This window comes from Palaemon carinicauda, chromosome 3 (genome assembly GCF_036898095.1).
Source record: "Palaemon carinicauda isolate YSFRI2023 chromosome 3, ASM3689809v2, whole genome shotgun sequence".
Classification (NCBI taxonomy): Eukaryota; Metazoa; Arthropoda; class Malacostraca; order Decapoda; family Palaemonidae; genus Palaemon; species Palaemon carinicauda.
The window spans coordinates 178,579,491-178,594,890 of record NC_090727.1 but is presented as its reverse complement, the minus strand read 5'-3'; the positions used below and the strand labels follow the sequence as shown (position 1 = coordinate 178,594,890).

Sequence of the window (15,400 nt, the reverse complement as noted above, 5' to 3'; positions counted from 1 at the left end):
CTCTCTCTCTCTCTCTCTCTCTCTCTCTCTCTCTCTCTCTCTCTCTCTCATACGCAGCCCAAGGTCTTGTTTTAAAATTGTTCAGTGACATATCAAAGTTTTGGTGTGACGGCTTTTGTAAACGTAGTGAGTATTTATAAAAATGCTCTTAGAGTTTTTGTTACTGGCCCTGTAGTAAGGAGAAAGATAATGGTATCGTGATCTGGTTATCTATTTTCATTAAGTATAAAACTTAAATATTGTATTCAGATTTAATTTCAAGTAAAACAAGTGATTGTATAATTTTCATAAGTATTATTTATTTTTTCTGAGTCTAAGGTTTATTCAGATTTAATGTTATAAGTCGAGTGTTTATTTAATTTTCAAAACGTAGCATTTTTGTCTAAATCTAAGTTTTGTTCAGACTTAATATTTCAAGTGATTTATTTTGTGTTTATGTAAATTCTTTTCAAAGTGTTGTAATTTATATAGAATATATACTTATTTTTGTAAAGAATGTATTATTCCAATCATCAGTGTTTATTACAAGAACCGTAGTAAGTTTGTTTGAATAATTCTGAAGAATAATTACCCAGTTTTGTTTTGAGTGTACTTGAGAGACCTTTGGATATTCAGTGTTTTATATATTGCTGTCTGGGAGTTATATAAATGTCTCAGAGTTCGTGTTGTAATATTTGTAAGTCTAATAGATTTAATGTAAAAGCAGATAGGTGAGGTTGGAATTCGTGAGGTTTTTTAGCTTGCCAGCCGTAATATATATAATATATGTTTGGTTCCCAGAAAAGAGCCATCATAGTAGGATATATTTTTGGTGCCCAGACCCAGGAGCCATCATTAATATATATATATATATATATATATATATATATATATATATATATATATATATATATATATATATATATATATATATATATATATATAGTTTGCGTGTATTGGGCTATGCTCTGGCTTTGCCTGTCCTAGGCTCTTTATATACCGCCAATAATTGTTTTGGAAATATTACTTACCTTTATATTACTGCATTATAGAATTTCTTGTTTATACATGAATCGTCCTCATCATAATAATTTGATATTGTAAGGACATCGCTCCCTCCGTCGTTCAGCATTCTCATCAAATTCTCCATTTCATTTGAATTCTCCTTTCGCCACACTGTGGCTAACTGTATATATTTGTTCCGCTCCCTCAGAGCTACAATTTCATGTATTTCTCATTACATTGCATTATTTCATTACCTTGTATTTCGAGTATTTGTACGTGTGAAGAAACACACTTTTTGTGGCGGTTGGTTCTAGCCAGATTGGCGCCAGCGCGCATGCTACTTTTCCGTCCGCACCTTGTAATATATTCTCGCACCTGTTTGAATAAACCGTCAGTTGTTGGTGATAGCTCGTCTCTCTGTCCTTATAACTGGTGACCTCGGAGTTGAAGTAGCATCAGCGGTTTTGGCTTTGCCATTAACGGACTCACTACGGCCGTGCTACCTTCTTTTACTCCGTTACCTTAGGCGTGAGCTTCGGCCTTTGGTTATCCCACACCTTGGTGCGTTTGTAAGGCAGTAGGATGAGCTTATCCAACATTTCAACTTCTCACCTCTTCGCCGACTCCTCGACTGACCACAATGGCGGATTCATCCCGCCCATCACGCCCAACGGCCTCGCCTCCACGCCCAAAGTCAAACTGCCGCCGTTTTCTCAACACAACACCGCTTCCTGGTTCCTGAGAGCAGACGTACTCTTCCAACTCGCTAGGCTCAGCGACTCCTGCGCCAAAGCCGACATCGTTCTCACCTCCATCCCAGAGGAGGTATTCGACAAGATTTCCCCATGGCTCGATGGCCAAGTTTCCTACGACGACCTGAGAACGAAACTAATCGGTATCTACTCACTCTCTGTTTCAGCGAGGGCACAGAAGGTCCTGGATCTCGCCGGCAAACCCATTTGCGACCCCTCTCCTGTCGAGGCGTGGGACGAGTTGACCGGCCTGCTAATGCTTCCCGAGACCGACAGCAACGGCCGACGGTGCGAGATTAGCCTTCGACGCCTGCCGCAGGACAAAGGATGCCCTCGCAAATGCCACCACCCCGGCGTACTTCGACGACAACGCCCCTCTGCGACTGACGACCGATGCCAGCAACGTCGCCTGTGGAGCTGTGCTGGAACAGCTCGTCGATGGTTCTCCATGACCGTTGGCATTCTTCAGCAGAAAGCTGAAACCCACCGAAACAAGATACAGCACCTTCGACAGGGAGCTCCTCGCCGTCTACCTCGCCATCTGCCACTTCAGGTACATCCTGGAGGGCACACCCTTCACCATCGCGACAGACCATCAACCCCTTCGTACACGCCTTCACAAAATCAACAGACGCATGGTCCTCTCAACAACAACGCCATCTCGCAGCAATCGCCGAATTCGGGTGCACCATAAGCTACGTTCCTGGAAAGAAAAACCCAGTCGCAGACGCCCTTTCAAGGATTGAAATCGACGCAATCCACCTGGGAATTGACTATGCCGACCTCGCATCCGAGCAGCGCAACGACCAAGAGGCACAGGATCACCTGACGGGGCCATCTACGCTCAAGATAACTGCAATTCCCCTCGGGCCGGCAGGAGTAATCATCCTCTGCGACACCAGCACCGGCCGCCCACGTCCCTGGATTCCTGCTTCCTGCAGAAGGAAGATATTCGACATCATCCATGGACTTTCACACCCCTCGGGACGCACCACTGCTCGCCTCCTGTCTGAGAAGTTCATCTGGCCAGGGATCAAAAACGACGCCCGGGAATGGGCGAAGACATGCATCAATTGCCAGACAAGCAAGATCAGCCGTCACACCGAATCGGGGATAGGTGATTTTCCCCAACCGAAAAGGCGTTTCGGTCACATCCACATCAACGTCGTGGGACCTTTACCGCCTTCGGGATCTGCTCGCTACCTGCTGAGTATCTTCGATCGCTCCACGAGGTGGTTGGAAGCATCACCGATGACCGAAGCTATGACCCAAGCATGCGCCGAAGCCCTTTTGTCGAGCTGGGTGAGCAGATTTGGCGTTCCTGACGACATCACGACGGACAGAGGCCCCGCTTTCCTGTCAGAGATATGGCTCGCTCTGGCAAACCTGATGGGAACGACACTCCACAGCACCACGGCATACAACCCCGCAGCAAACGGCATGGTCGAACGAACTCATCGCGCCCTCAAGGCGTCCCTGATGGCGAGCTGCATCTACGCGGACTGGAAATCACGCCTTCCTTGGGTACTTCTCGGCCTTCGCACCGCCTCTCGCGCAGATGGCGAACCATCACCCGCTGAAAAGGTTTACGGAGAGGCGCTCACAGTTCCCGGCGAATTCTTTCCCATATCAACCGACGACAGGCTGCTGGATCACCTTAGGGACATCGCCAGGAAGTTCAGGCCATGTCTTAAAACTTACCAGGACAGAACTAAGCATTTCAAGCCGAGGAACCTGGACGACTGCGGATATGTTTTCTTCCGCGTCAACGCTCATCGACAGCCGCTGACCAGACCCTATTGCGGCCCCTACCGAGTCATCAGTAAAACGACGAAAACCTTCCTTCTCGACGTGCATGGCCCAGAGGATTGGGTCTCAATAGACCGCGGGAAACCGGCGTTTCTCGAAGGAAGCGACACTGCCTCCGCGGGACCTGGCAGATTCAGAGTGCCACCTCAAAACAAGGCGCCCAATAAGAGCAACAAACGACGGCGAGAGGTAGCTATCCATACGCCGACCGCCGACACACCCCTTCATTCAAAAACAAGAGGAGCCCTCCTACGCCCGAAACGATACGTAGACTAGCCTCATCAGCCTTCTACGCCGCCTGATGTCTTGGGGGGGAAGTACTTGTAAGGACATCGCTCCCTTCGTCGTTCAGCATTCTCATCAAATTCTCCATTTCATTTGAATTCTCCTTTCGCCACACTGTGGCTAATTGTATATATTTGTTCCGCTCCCTCAGAGCTACAATTTCATGTATTTCTCATTACATTGCATTATTTCATTAACTTGTATTTCGAGTATTTGTACGTGTGAAGAAACACACTTTTTGTGGCGGTTAGTTCTAGCCAGATTGGCGCCAGCGCACATGCTACGTTTCCGTCCGCACCTTGTAATATATTCTCCCACCTGACAGTTTGAATAAACCGTCAGTTGTTGGTGATAGCTCTTCTCACTGTCCTTATAATATTAATACTACCTTGAAACAAATACTATATTTTTCATTTATACTCAGTCCACATTTCGTGTTTGATGAGTTTTATATTTTCATCTGTTATAGCTATTTTACTATAAATTGTACACAATGGTATCATTTGTGTAAAACAACATAGATAACAATGAATATCACGTAATGCTCGCTTGTAACTTAAACGGAACTGAAGAGTTCAGTGTGTCCTTCAATGTAATAAATGTACCATTTTTTGTTTGACTACTTTAAAGAAAACCTGAGTGCATGGGTAACTATAGATTTTAACTTGTATCAGAAAACACTCTCTCTCTCTCTCTCTCTCTCTCTCTCTCTCTCTCTCTCTCTCTCTCTCTCTCTCTCTCTCTCTCTCTCTCTCTCTCTCTCTCTCTCTCTCTCATTTAGTTTTTCTTTCAAATTGGTAGTAATAATAGTGTGTAAAATGTAATATATTTTACAGCTTGATTCACGAAAACCAGTTTATAAGTACTAATTTCAATTATTACATGGTGTTTTATTTTCTTTCAAATTTATGTGATTGTTGATCTTGTAGCTGTATTTAAAGTTAGCATGTTGCGTTTATAAGAGACATTACATTTTTCCTGGTTTCGACAAAAAAGAAAAAAAAATAGACAAACTTGCTTGCTAAAAGGATAGCATTTGCTTGGATTGATTGCTGTTTTTAACACCAGTCATTAAGGGAATAATTCTTTTCCACAATATGCTGTTGAATATAAATACTAGCATTATAATTAATACTTATATAATAATTACTTGAAACATACTGGCGTCGGCTATGAACATATTGGTTTGGCCATTTCCACGCAAAGGTTTCTCTGCTTAAGCGTTCTAAAAAACAATCGCGAGCTTCTTTAATTTTGCCCCCACTACTTTCCCTACCAGTGGAATCTTTGTGACAAGATGAAAGAAGATGCCAGATAATGTGTGCTTGTCACTGGCCTTATAGTTTAATCTGATACTCTTGTTCCTGTCTACTACAAAAGGATAGTATATTCTTGTCTTCTTCCAGTTCATCTACCTTCCTAATTATTACTATTATTATTACTTCCTAAGCTACAACCCTAGTTGGTAAAGCAGGGTGCTATAAGCCCAGGGGCTCCTGCAGGGAAAATAGCCCATTGAGGAAAGGAAACAAGGAAATATAAAATATTTTAAGAACAGAAACATGAAAATATATATTTCCTATATGAACTATAAAATTTAAACAAACCAAGAGGAAGAATATCAAGATAGAACAGTTTGCCTGAGTGTACCATCAAGCAAGAGAACTCAAGACAGTGGAAGGCCATGGTACAGAGGCTATGGCACTAATGTCGTTACTAAATCTGTAATGCTCGTAATTTATCTAATTATTGCCAGCAGTAATTAATTTTCTCAGCTGTTGTTCTATTGCACTTTTTTATTTGAATAGTCTCTTTTTATTCGTTATCTTTGGGGAGTTTGAATGTTTTGGAACTATTAATATCCTTGAATTATTTACTCGTGTGGGATTCGCTAAATATGTTAAATGTAGATTTGAGGGTTTTTTTTTTTTTTTTTTTCTGAGAACTGTGTTGCTGAGACATCAGTTCATAAGTTATTTAAGTAATAAGTTATATTTGATAAATTTGGAGGACCTACCCCTGATTTACATTTTCCGTATATGTATCCACAAGGCCATCCTCCTAAGTCTAAAATATAATTGCCTCTTTTTGAGGATTTAAGATACGTATTCCCTTAATTAAAATTCATTTACATTTGCCATTAATGTTTCTGTAATTCCTGAAATTCATAAGGCAATCATCCTAAGTTTTAAAGAAAGATTGCCCTTTTTTTTAGGATTCAAGATAATTATTTCCTTAGCCAAAATTCATTTAATCAGGTAGATACATTCTTTACATATTTTGCTTCTTGACAAAGTAGAAATTTCTACCTGTTTCTCTGTTTCAACTTTTTTTTCCGTAAAAGTAATAGATCAGGTATTAGTTACTCATCTGGAGTGGAGAAACTTTATGGAATGAGGTTCCTTGCCTGAATCTTTGGGGTTGGTAACCATTTTTTTTTTACGAGGCTATTCTCAAGTTTCAGGGAAAGTTAGGCTATTAGGAAAATTAATCATCTTTTCGTTATTGATTGTAGTCAGTTAATTTATTTTATTATTGCACTTCCTTGCTGTTTTTGTTCCCCCTTAATTTGAGCTTAATATTATAGAATTAATTTTGTTTTCGATACAGACTGAATTTTTTCCCGATTTCAATGTCTGTGTTTTTCTCTAAATCATTGTTTGTTCCTTTCTACATAACTGCAATTGCTGTTCTCGTTTTCTGCTTTCATTGATGATATCAATGAAGATCTTAATGTTGATAATATTCGTCTGTATATAATATAAAAAAAGGGAGTCGGGATTTGCCATCTAGACTCTAACTCTAAATTAGACCATCTCCAAATTACACAATTTTTTAACGGTATGCATTCACCATTGCGATGACCCAAGAGGATCCTGGAAAATGTTTCATGTGAGTTGAAGTTACGGCTTCTTCTGAGGGGACTGAGATTCTTAAATGTGCATCTGTGTCTGCATGATAGGGAGAGAGAGAGAGAGAGAGAGAGAGAGAGAGAGAGAGAGAGAGAGAGAGAGAGAGAGAGAGAGAGAGAGAGAGAGAGAGAGAGAGTTCTGTTGTTCATTCACTCTAAATTTGTTTTCATATTTGTACTGTTTATCTGTGTCATCTTGTCCTTCACCGTTCAAGGTGCGATAGTTTTGTAAATTTGCATTTTGATCATATTATGTAGTGTACATTCAAAGCATTCGAAGTATTCAGGAACTTCTGAAGTGATATAGATATGCGTTATTTCAATTTATTTCTGATTTCAAATATTAGAAATGTAGGATTTTAATAGAGAACTGTTTATAAGATTTTTCTGTAGGCTTTTTTTTGCTGATTTTTTTCTAATATTCCAATGCCTTTTGTCTGTTGTTCGAAACTTATATTTTAATAACTTTTCGGCTCAATTAAATTGCCACATTTTGTACGTGAAGTTTTTTTTTTATTTGGTTATTTAATAAGTATTGCAGATGCAAGCTACAATTTTAACGTAATATTTTGTAGTTCAGAACTATAGTATATTGTTTAATTTTTCTGTAGCTTGGTTTAACATTTTTATTTTTCATATTTCTATTACTCTGATTATTTATGCGATATAGTATTTAAGTAACTCTATGGTTATACCGTGGAAATGTTTATGGTGTTAGCTGATTTGTGCTGCATATTATAACAGCATGGCACTCTTTTAGTATATTTTTCATTTTCTGAGGTGCAGTATTAGACTCCTGCTCCAACATTGATCTGCAGTCGGGCAACACTAGCCTTACAGGTATTATGATTTTAGGAATTTCAGTAATGCTCATGTGGCTGGAATTACTATATTTCATCAATATTCCTGTGTGAAGGTTTGTACGGAATCACCTTTGTAATGGTTTTGCAGTCTTGAATTATTACAGTATCCCCTTCGTGTATGCTCATTGTCTTGTTTGTACAACCTTCAATATCTTGTCACAAGGGAAAGGAATGAAATACTCAACATCTGTTTGTTTTTATTACATATTAAATATACATTATGGAAAAATAAGAAATATTTACAATATTAGTTTTTATCTAAACTACATAACAGCATTGTGTCCAACAATGCTGTAAGGGCATTTGTATAAGAAATGTAGCAGCTGTTCCATCTCCCAGCATCAACTGACTAGACACTAAAATTTGACAGCCAATCAAAATAAATCAGACAGGCGTTCTTGATCAAGGAGAGTCAACTCGCAGGCCCAAACATTTACAAACAAACACCCACACATGCACTCGCAGGAAATGGAATATTAAAAGAAAAAAAGAATTAATTTCAAGTTACCTCTAGTCTAATATCCCTTACTGAAGTAAAGGATTTTTTTATATCTTGAAGGAAACTCCTTTCTTGCGTTGGACTGCAATGAAAGATCAACGGAGGCTTTGGGTTACAACGTGACGAAAACTGGAATGTTACGATTCATCCTATATTTCCTTTATTTTAAAACAAATCAGATGTAGCATCGCTAATCTAAGCTTAGCTATGGTAGCAACTTGAATTTCTGATAGGGTCTAGATAAGACGCCTATCAGTGTAACTGCTTTTGTTAGGAGATGATCTCCGTTGCACAGATCAGTTTTATCCTTAATTAGATTTATTTGAATCGAACCCTGAAAGTATTGTTTCAGTTAATGTAATTATAAATCTTTCCTTATTTCCCTTTAATTAAAAGCTATCTTCATTAACAGAGAATTCTCGCTGAGATACAGACTCCATTAAATAGTTGCTGTTGCGGGGAGAAAGGAGCAGAGTCTTTCGTTGCATTCTACTGTAATCATTCAGGCCCAGTACTTATAGAGTTCTATCAGAAACACCCAGTTCACGTAAATAAAGCCATGAAATGAGATGGCGTTGCCCAAAATTTGGCCTTAGAACTCTTCAGTTCCATCATCTTATGCAGCACATCTACCATGAAAATTTGGCACTTGATTCTTTATAGCCAAACAACCCGATACTCATGGCCACCACTTCTGACGAAAATGAAAGATTTGCCTGTTATAGGCTCAGATGGACGGAACACATTAGAAGGTACTTTTGCTGTTGTACGCGGTTTTTGAGTTGAAGACGCAAGTGCTTTTGGAGAATTTTTTAAGGAATTTTCCGTAGATTTAATGGGTGACGGTGATTGTATGTTGTTTTTGGCAAGTGCTTTAGATTCAGGTTGTACCCGAGAGCCCGACCTGGCTGCTGGCTGGAGAATTACATTGGGACTAGTAAGTGGAGATAACATTGGTTTTCTTGTGGAATGTGACACTTTGTTTGAGCTCCAGAGGAAAGACTTCATTGTTGGAACCAACCTGTTTGATTCAGTCATAGCAGTGGCTGGTAGAACAGTAATTGGTCTCTTGACAAAAAATGGTTGTGTGGTAGAGGCTGAAGTTTCTTGTATTGGTAATTTCGTAGTCAGTTGATGCAAGTTTACTTGCTGACTTGCTTCTGTAGGCGCTGCTGTCAAGTCAATTTCTATTATGGGTTTGGCAGTAGTACTTCGTCTCACACTTTCAAACGAAGTAACTGCTCCGAAAGAACTGAAAGGTGGAACATTTGTTTGCACTTTCGGTCGCGGACTTGTGAAAGGTACTGGACTTACTTCATTAATAGATTGTACTTTGCTGTGTGGTTTATTGTCATCCGGATTTGGCTTCGTGAGGGGTTGCCATGTACTTGGTTTCCCTGAACCCATAGAAGATGTATTTGGTATTGGAATATTTGATATTGTTGAACTTAATAGGGGGGGTATGGTGGATGGTTCCCTTAGGATTGGCCTCAGTGATGTTACCTGGTCACCATTGCTAAAAGAGTTTGCTGCTGTTATAGAACGCCTTGTTGTGGTGTGTCGGAAAACAAACGGTTCCTGCGTAGTTGTTATAAATCTTGAAGGATCAAAAGTGAAAGGTCCCCTAGCTGTAGTTATGATAGGTACAGCCGTTGATAAAGTGGATTGACCACTAAAGGAGTTTAGTGGGCGGAAAGGAAATTTATCTTTTATAGGTGGAAGTGTTGGACTAAATTGTCTTGGACCTGGCGAAACCCCACTATTCTGAAGGTGAGGTCTGAATAAATGAATATTCTTTTCCTTATTTCTACGTTGTGATTCATGAACTCTATTAAATTCTGGATTGCTGAATGCAGCCAAGAATGGTGACAAAGGTGTAGTTAAAGAAGGCTGTGTTACCGGTATGGGGGACAATACATTATTTTGAGAATTTACAAATGCATTTTGTGGAAATAATGCTAAGGAGGGTCTATCTTCATTTAAAGAGAAACCATTGAAATTATTTATCCGGTTATGGGTACCTAATGGTGATATAGATGATGGAACTTCCTCAAAAATATTAGCAGTTGTTGGTCTGGGAGATGATATTCGATTGAATTGTGCATGGGGATTAAGAGCATTAGGTCTAAGTGTTGTTACTATTGGTAAAGGTGATGTTAACACAGGTCTAGATGACGTTATGAAAGGAAATGGTGTAGTAACAGATACTCTTGGTGTTGTTACATGAGGTTGGGATGTTTTTTCTGCATTTATGAGGTTTGAAGGACGATTATTTAGTGAGGATGGTGTTACTAATTTCTGTCCACCTAACGAGAAGAATTGGAAAAATGGAGCTTTAGTTGTCAGGGGTCTAGTAGATGTTGATAAGGATTGCCTAGGTGTAGCAGTGGTAAATCGGGTGCTTGGTGTAGAGGTAGTTGATAGCTGCTTTGGTCTGAAGGTAGTTATTGGATCTCTTGGTCTGGATGAGATAAATGTCTGCTTTGGTTTTGATGTTGTAATTTTCCTAGGGTTTGCTGTGGTTAAATGTTGTGGTTCAAAATTTTGTAAAGATTGTTGCTGAAGAATCTGGAAAATATTAGGATTTGAAATAGGAAGTTCGGGGAAATTACTTATATCAGAGGTAAGAGGTGGATTGTGCTTTGTTATTTCATTTGCAATTGTCTGTGGTCTTGAAAACCTGGTTGCAAAGGAAGTATGAGGTGTAACAGGAGCAAGTGTATCTATGGGTAGTAGAGATGGACTTGGTTTTGGTCTAGGTGTTGTGGGAGAGAATGTTGGTCGGAAGGTTGTTATACGTGGTCCAAAGTTTCCTGCAGGTGATTGCGATGGGAGAAAATCAGTTGTAGATACTCTAGGAAAACTAGTAGGACGTTTTCCCACTCCAAATCTTGGTGTGGAAGATGTGAATAGGCCAATGGTAGCTAAAGAAGAAGGGGTAAAGTTATCACTTGAAGTGGTTGATAGTGGGGATGGAGAAAAGCCATGTAATCTTTGCGGTTGTTTTTGAGGAATTTCGGATGCAAGGTTTCCCTTTGAGCCTTTAGGTGACTGAATTTTTGGTATCTGGTTTGTAAAATGTTCATTATGGGTTGCAACTACAGGAGATCCTATATTAAATGAACTTGATGAAGTAGATCCTGGTCTGAATGATTGGAAAGAAAATCCTGTGAAGGGAGGTTCTGGTGATTTTATTATTGTGACAGGATCAGTACTTGTAGTAACTTTTGCATCATCTTGTAATGTAGTACTTGAAGGACTTGTAAATAAGCTACTTGGATTAGATTTGAATATATCTGGGAAATTAGAATTCAAGAATGGGCTATTTGTTGTTACTCTTGGCCTTTGGGATAAGCTATCTAGATGGGACGTGATTATCTTTGGTCTTCGTGATGTTAAAGAAGGCACATTAGTGGTTACTGTTGGTCTTCTTAGACTATTTCTTGGGTTAGATGAAGTGACAAATATGTGGGGAGATGTGGTAATAGTTGGTACAGTAGTTGAAACAAATAGATTAGGCGATGATAACGGTCTTTGCGTAGTAGTAATTATTGGTCCAAGAGAAGTGAATGGTGAATGAAGGGAAGTTGTGATTGAAGGATGAGAGAAAGGTGATGCTGAGTTTGTAGGTGATGCTGTTGGCCGAGAAGTAAACAGCGATTGTTTAAAATCTTCAGTTGGTCCAGAATTTAAGAATGGTCTTTGAGATGTAAAGAATGGAGACACAGAACCTCTAGGAGTAGTTGGTGAGGGGCTAGTATGGGGAATACGACTAAAATCAAAAGAAGCTGTTGAAAATATTTGAGGCACTCTTGATATTGTTGGTTTTCTTTTTGGATTAATTGTTGTTAAAATTGATAATGGTTTCTGGGTCTGGTCTCTTGTACTAAGAGAAGAAACAGGGAGAAGTGGTGTTATTGGTGCCCGGAAAGGGGCACCTGGTACCAAGGAAGACAGTGCCAGTGGTTGATGAGTAGAAGATACTGGAGGAACTGAAGTTTTTGTTATGGAAGGTGATGTAGGGTGCCGTATAGTAACAGGTCGAACTGACTTTGAGGGGTTTCTTGATGAAGTTGTTGGAAGAGGTCGTACAAATTTAGAGGTGGTGGAAATAGGTTGAGGCTGTAATGTTGTTATATGGTTGCCTTTCGTTGATGCTGGGCGAAGAAGTCTTGATGAAATGGGAATAGATGTTTGAGAAACAGGAGGAGGTTCAAATTGATAACTGGGAGCTTCTTCTTGTGATGAATTTTGAGATTTGGATGAAATACGACGTAAATCTAATTCATTCTCATTTAACAGGGCATGAGAAGTAGGAGTAGTTATTCTTAATTGTTCAGTAGTTGGTTTGGATGTTGTTTGACTAGTGGATTGGATTTGAGATGATGTTCTTAATCTGGATATTGATGGAATCCTAACTCTTTTTCTGATAGAAGTTGATGAAGCTGTTGTTGGGGTTTGTGTCACTACCCTTGGTTTATATGACTGACTCTTCCCATCTATCAATTCTCGTGTTGATGCTACTGAATTTTTTGATGGTTCAGGTGTGTTTGCTATGGATTTAATTTCATTAACTTTTGAAGTTCCAGAAAGATTCTGAATATTACTAGAATCGTTAACTTCTAGAATTGAAGATTCATGAGAGTTCTTGGGTTCTGAAAAATCTTTCTTATTACCTTTGGGTTGTATTCTTCTTCCATACCCCTCAAAATCGTGTACGTTTTCTGGATCAAACGCTGCCCAGTCAATAGCTTCAGAACCAGATTCTTGTGCATCAGGTACTGAAATGGGGCGTCTCATTTTAACCACCCGTGCCCTTCCATTACGGCCTTTGACAAAGCTTTCCGAGATCCTTTCAGAATTAGGAAGTTTATCAATACTTAAAACATCTTGTAATTCATCAGGAATAGACTCTTTACCTGTTTGCCTTGAAGTATCTGCACCAACTAACCTTTCCATTGGTATTGAGTTACTTGAAGCATCAACTCGGACCCCTACTATCCTCAACTTTGATTTAGGTGCAGACTGCTGTTCCACTTTTTCCTTTTGAGGAGGTTTTTTCTCGTTTTCTTTAAAGTTCTTCCTATATTCCATCTCCTTCTCTGTGTCCATAACCACTTTGTCGCTTTTCATAACCATCTCTTGTACCCTCTGGCTGATTTCTTTGGCATTATCGATCATCCCTGCTACAGGAACTCTCAGTGTTTCTTTAACATCTTGAAGTAGTCTCACAGCTTCTAGGACGGCGTCACTTGGAACATCCTGCTCCCCCGACACAGAGGATCTTAGTAAGAGGCTCAGCCCTATCACCACCACAACCTGAAATGGAATAAGTGTCTTAGAAAAGTACCAACAAATGATTATTTGGACATTCTGTTATCATACAGAATTAAATACAGAAAAATACATTGAGATAGGTACCAAATTTTTTTTTCTTTTCTTCGGAGCCAATAGACCAGTTTACGTTAATTTTACAATAAATTTGAACTTTAGTGAATATTATCTGCTACATTATAAATGAAATTTCCAATAGATGTACATCACTCATTTTTAAGAAGGCCCTAACTCATACTTTTTAGTTAACTAGCTACAAAATAAACCAAATTGTTACTTTTAGATACGATAGCCTTAATTATGTATATGTCGACGAGAGTGAGCATGCATCATGTATATTGCACAGTATATGTAAAGTGACTAATGTGATGTTGATAGGTTTCTAAATAAAATTTGGAAAATACTGTAGTGCTGTGAAGATTTTTATTTTTATTTTTATTTTCATAGAGGTTTTATTATTATTCTTCTGTGTTAAGAGTAAATTACTGCTGTGAAACGATTTTATTTTAGTTTTAGTTCTCTAAAACCTTTCTTGTAGTAATGATGAATATTTTAGCAATGAACTATACCCAAGCCTTAAGAAACATAACATTTCTATCATTAATCAATGCATCTTAATGATTTGTTCCAGTACTGGTATTTGGACTTTTCAGAAGTTAACAAAAACACACTGCAGTCTCAAGAAAATTTTGACTTCTGCAACTTTTATTTAATTTTTGGTATTACCGAAGCAGAATTGGACATGCACCTGTATGTGTGTTGTTCTTGTGTTCCTGATCGCTCTAAAATATTTCTCTTGGCTAATATAGTTTCATGGATTAAAAAGTTAGAATTTTCATGCGTAAAGGGAGCATAGCCCACTAGTATTAAAACTGTACAGATCATTAATTAGATTTATACTGAAAGTAATAATAATTCAGTCATATATAAATTGGTTGTCACTAGTACGCTGAGATACTACCACAAGAGAGTTATGGGGTCCTTTGACTGGCCAGAGAGTACTGCATTGGATCCTTCTCTCTCGTTACGGTTCACTTCCCCTTTGCCTACACATACACCGAATAGTCTGGCCTATTCTTTACAGATTCTTTTCTGTCCTCATAAACCTAACAACACTGAGATTGCTAACAATTCTTCTTCATCTTTTGACAATAAGATATATAATATCTGTCAGGGAGACAGGCAAGGCAAGGACGTAGGAAAAATCGACAGACAGGTACGATGGGAGGACAATAATACAAACAGACATGCGGGTAATGGTTGTGGAAAACAATCAGACAGTTACTGCATATTAAGATGATTAATACAAAAAAAGAAATAATTCTGGTGGACAGGAATGTCTAACGAACAATAAGATGGTAAGATAGGAATCATTTCCGGAAAACAACCAGAAAGCAAATATATGTGAACAATAGAGAAAAATCACCAGAGTAGTAAAGAAAAGACATGAAATGATGTACGATACCTGAAAATGAATAAGTCCGAGAGACGAAAATATCATAAGAGGATGAAATGAACGAAAATAGACGGACAGACAGAGTTTTTATACAAGATAGAAAAAGGGAAACGATCTAAAGAGACATGTATACAGATGGACGTGCAGTTTATCAGCATATAAGTATTAACATTAATGTATTGTCATCATCGTGCAAAAAAGGACAACTTTATTTGTAATAATATGTAAATTTATATTTCTTACGTTATACATTCCAGAAATTCAAATTTCCCCATTCTAAACGAATCAAGAACGGATATTTTAGCGTAGAAAAACAGTGGGTTATTGTGTTATTCACGATATGGAAGACTTATTTCAGGCTAGAATTTATTGTAGGTTCCGACATAATTCGTTTTTATATCCTTCTATAGTTATTATTATTATCATTATTATTATTATTATTATTATTATTATTATTATTATTATTATTATTTGCTATGCTGCAACCCTAATGGGAAAGTAGGATGC

The 15,400-nt window shown here is 38.7% G+C and overlaps 2 protein-coding genes across 2 annotated transcripts in view; one reads left to right on the top strand and one right to left on the bottom strand.

Moving 5' to 3' along the window:
• Positions 1–3,176: 3,176 nt before the first annotated feature.
• LOC137635536 (uncharacterized) lies at positions 3,177–3,821 on the top strand. The gene has a single exon (XM_068368015.1). The coding sequence runs from the start codon at positions 3,177–3,179 to the stop codon at positions 3,819–3,821; it is 645 nt and encodes a 214-aa protein (XP_068224116.1).
• Positions 3,822–7,910: 4,089 nt separating this feature from the next.
• The window catches only part of LOC137638126 (mucin-2-like), a 52,576-nt gene continuing 45,086 nt past the window's right edge, over positions 7,911–15,400 (bottom strand). The window contains exon 2 of the mRNA XM_068370217.1: positions 7,911–13,422. Within this exon, the coding sequence (XP_068226318.1) occupies positions 8,761–13,422 (4,662 nt within the window). The 3' untranslated portion in view covers positions 7,911–8,760. The remainder of the gene's footprint in view (positions 13,423–15,400) is intronic.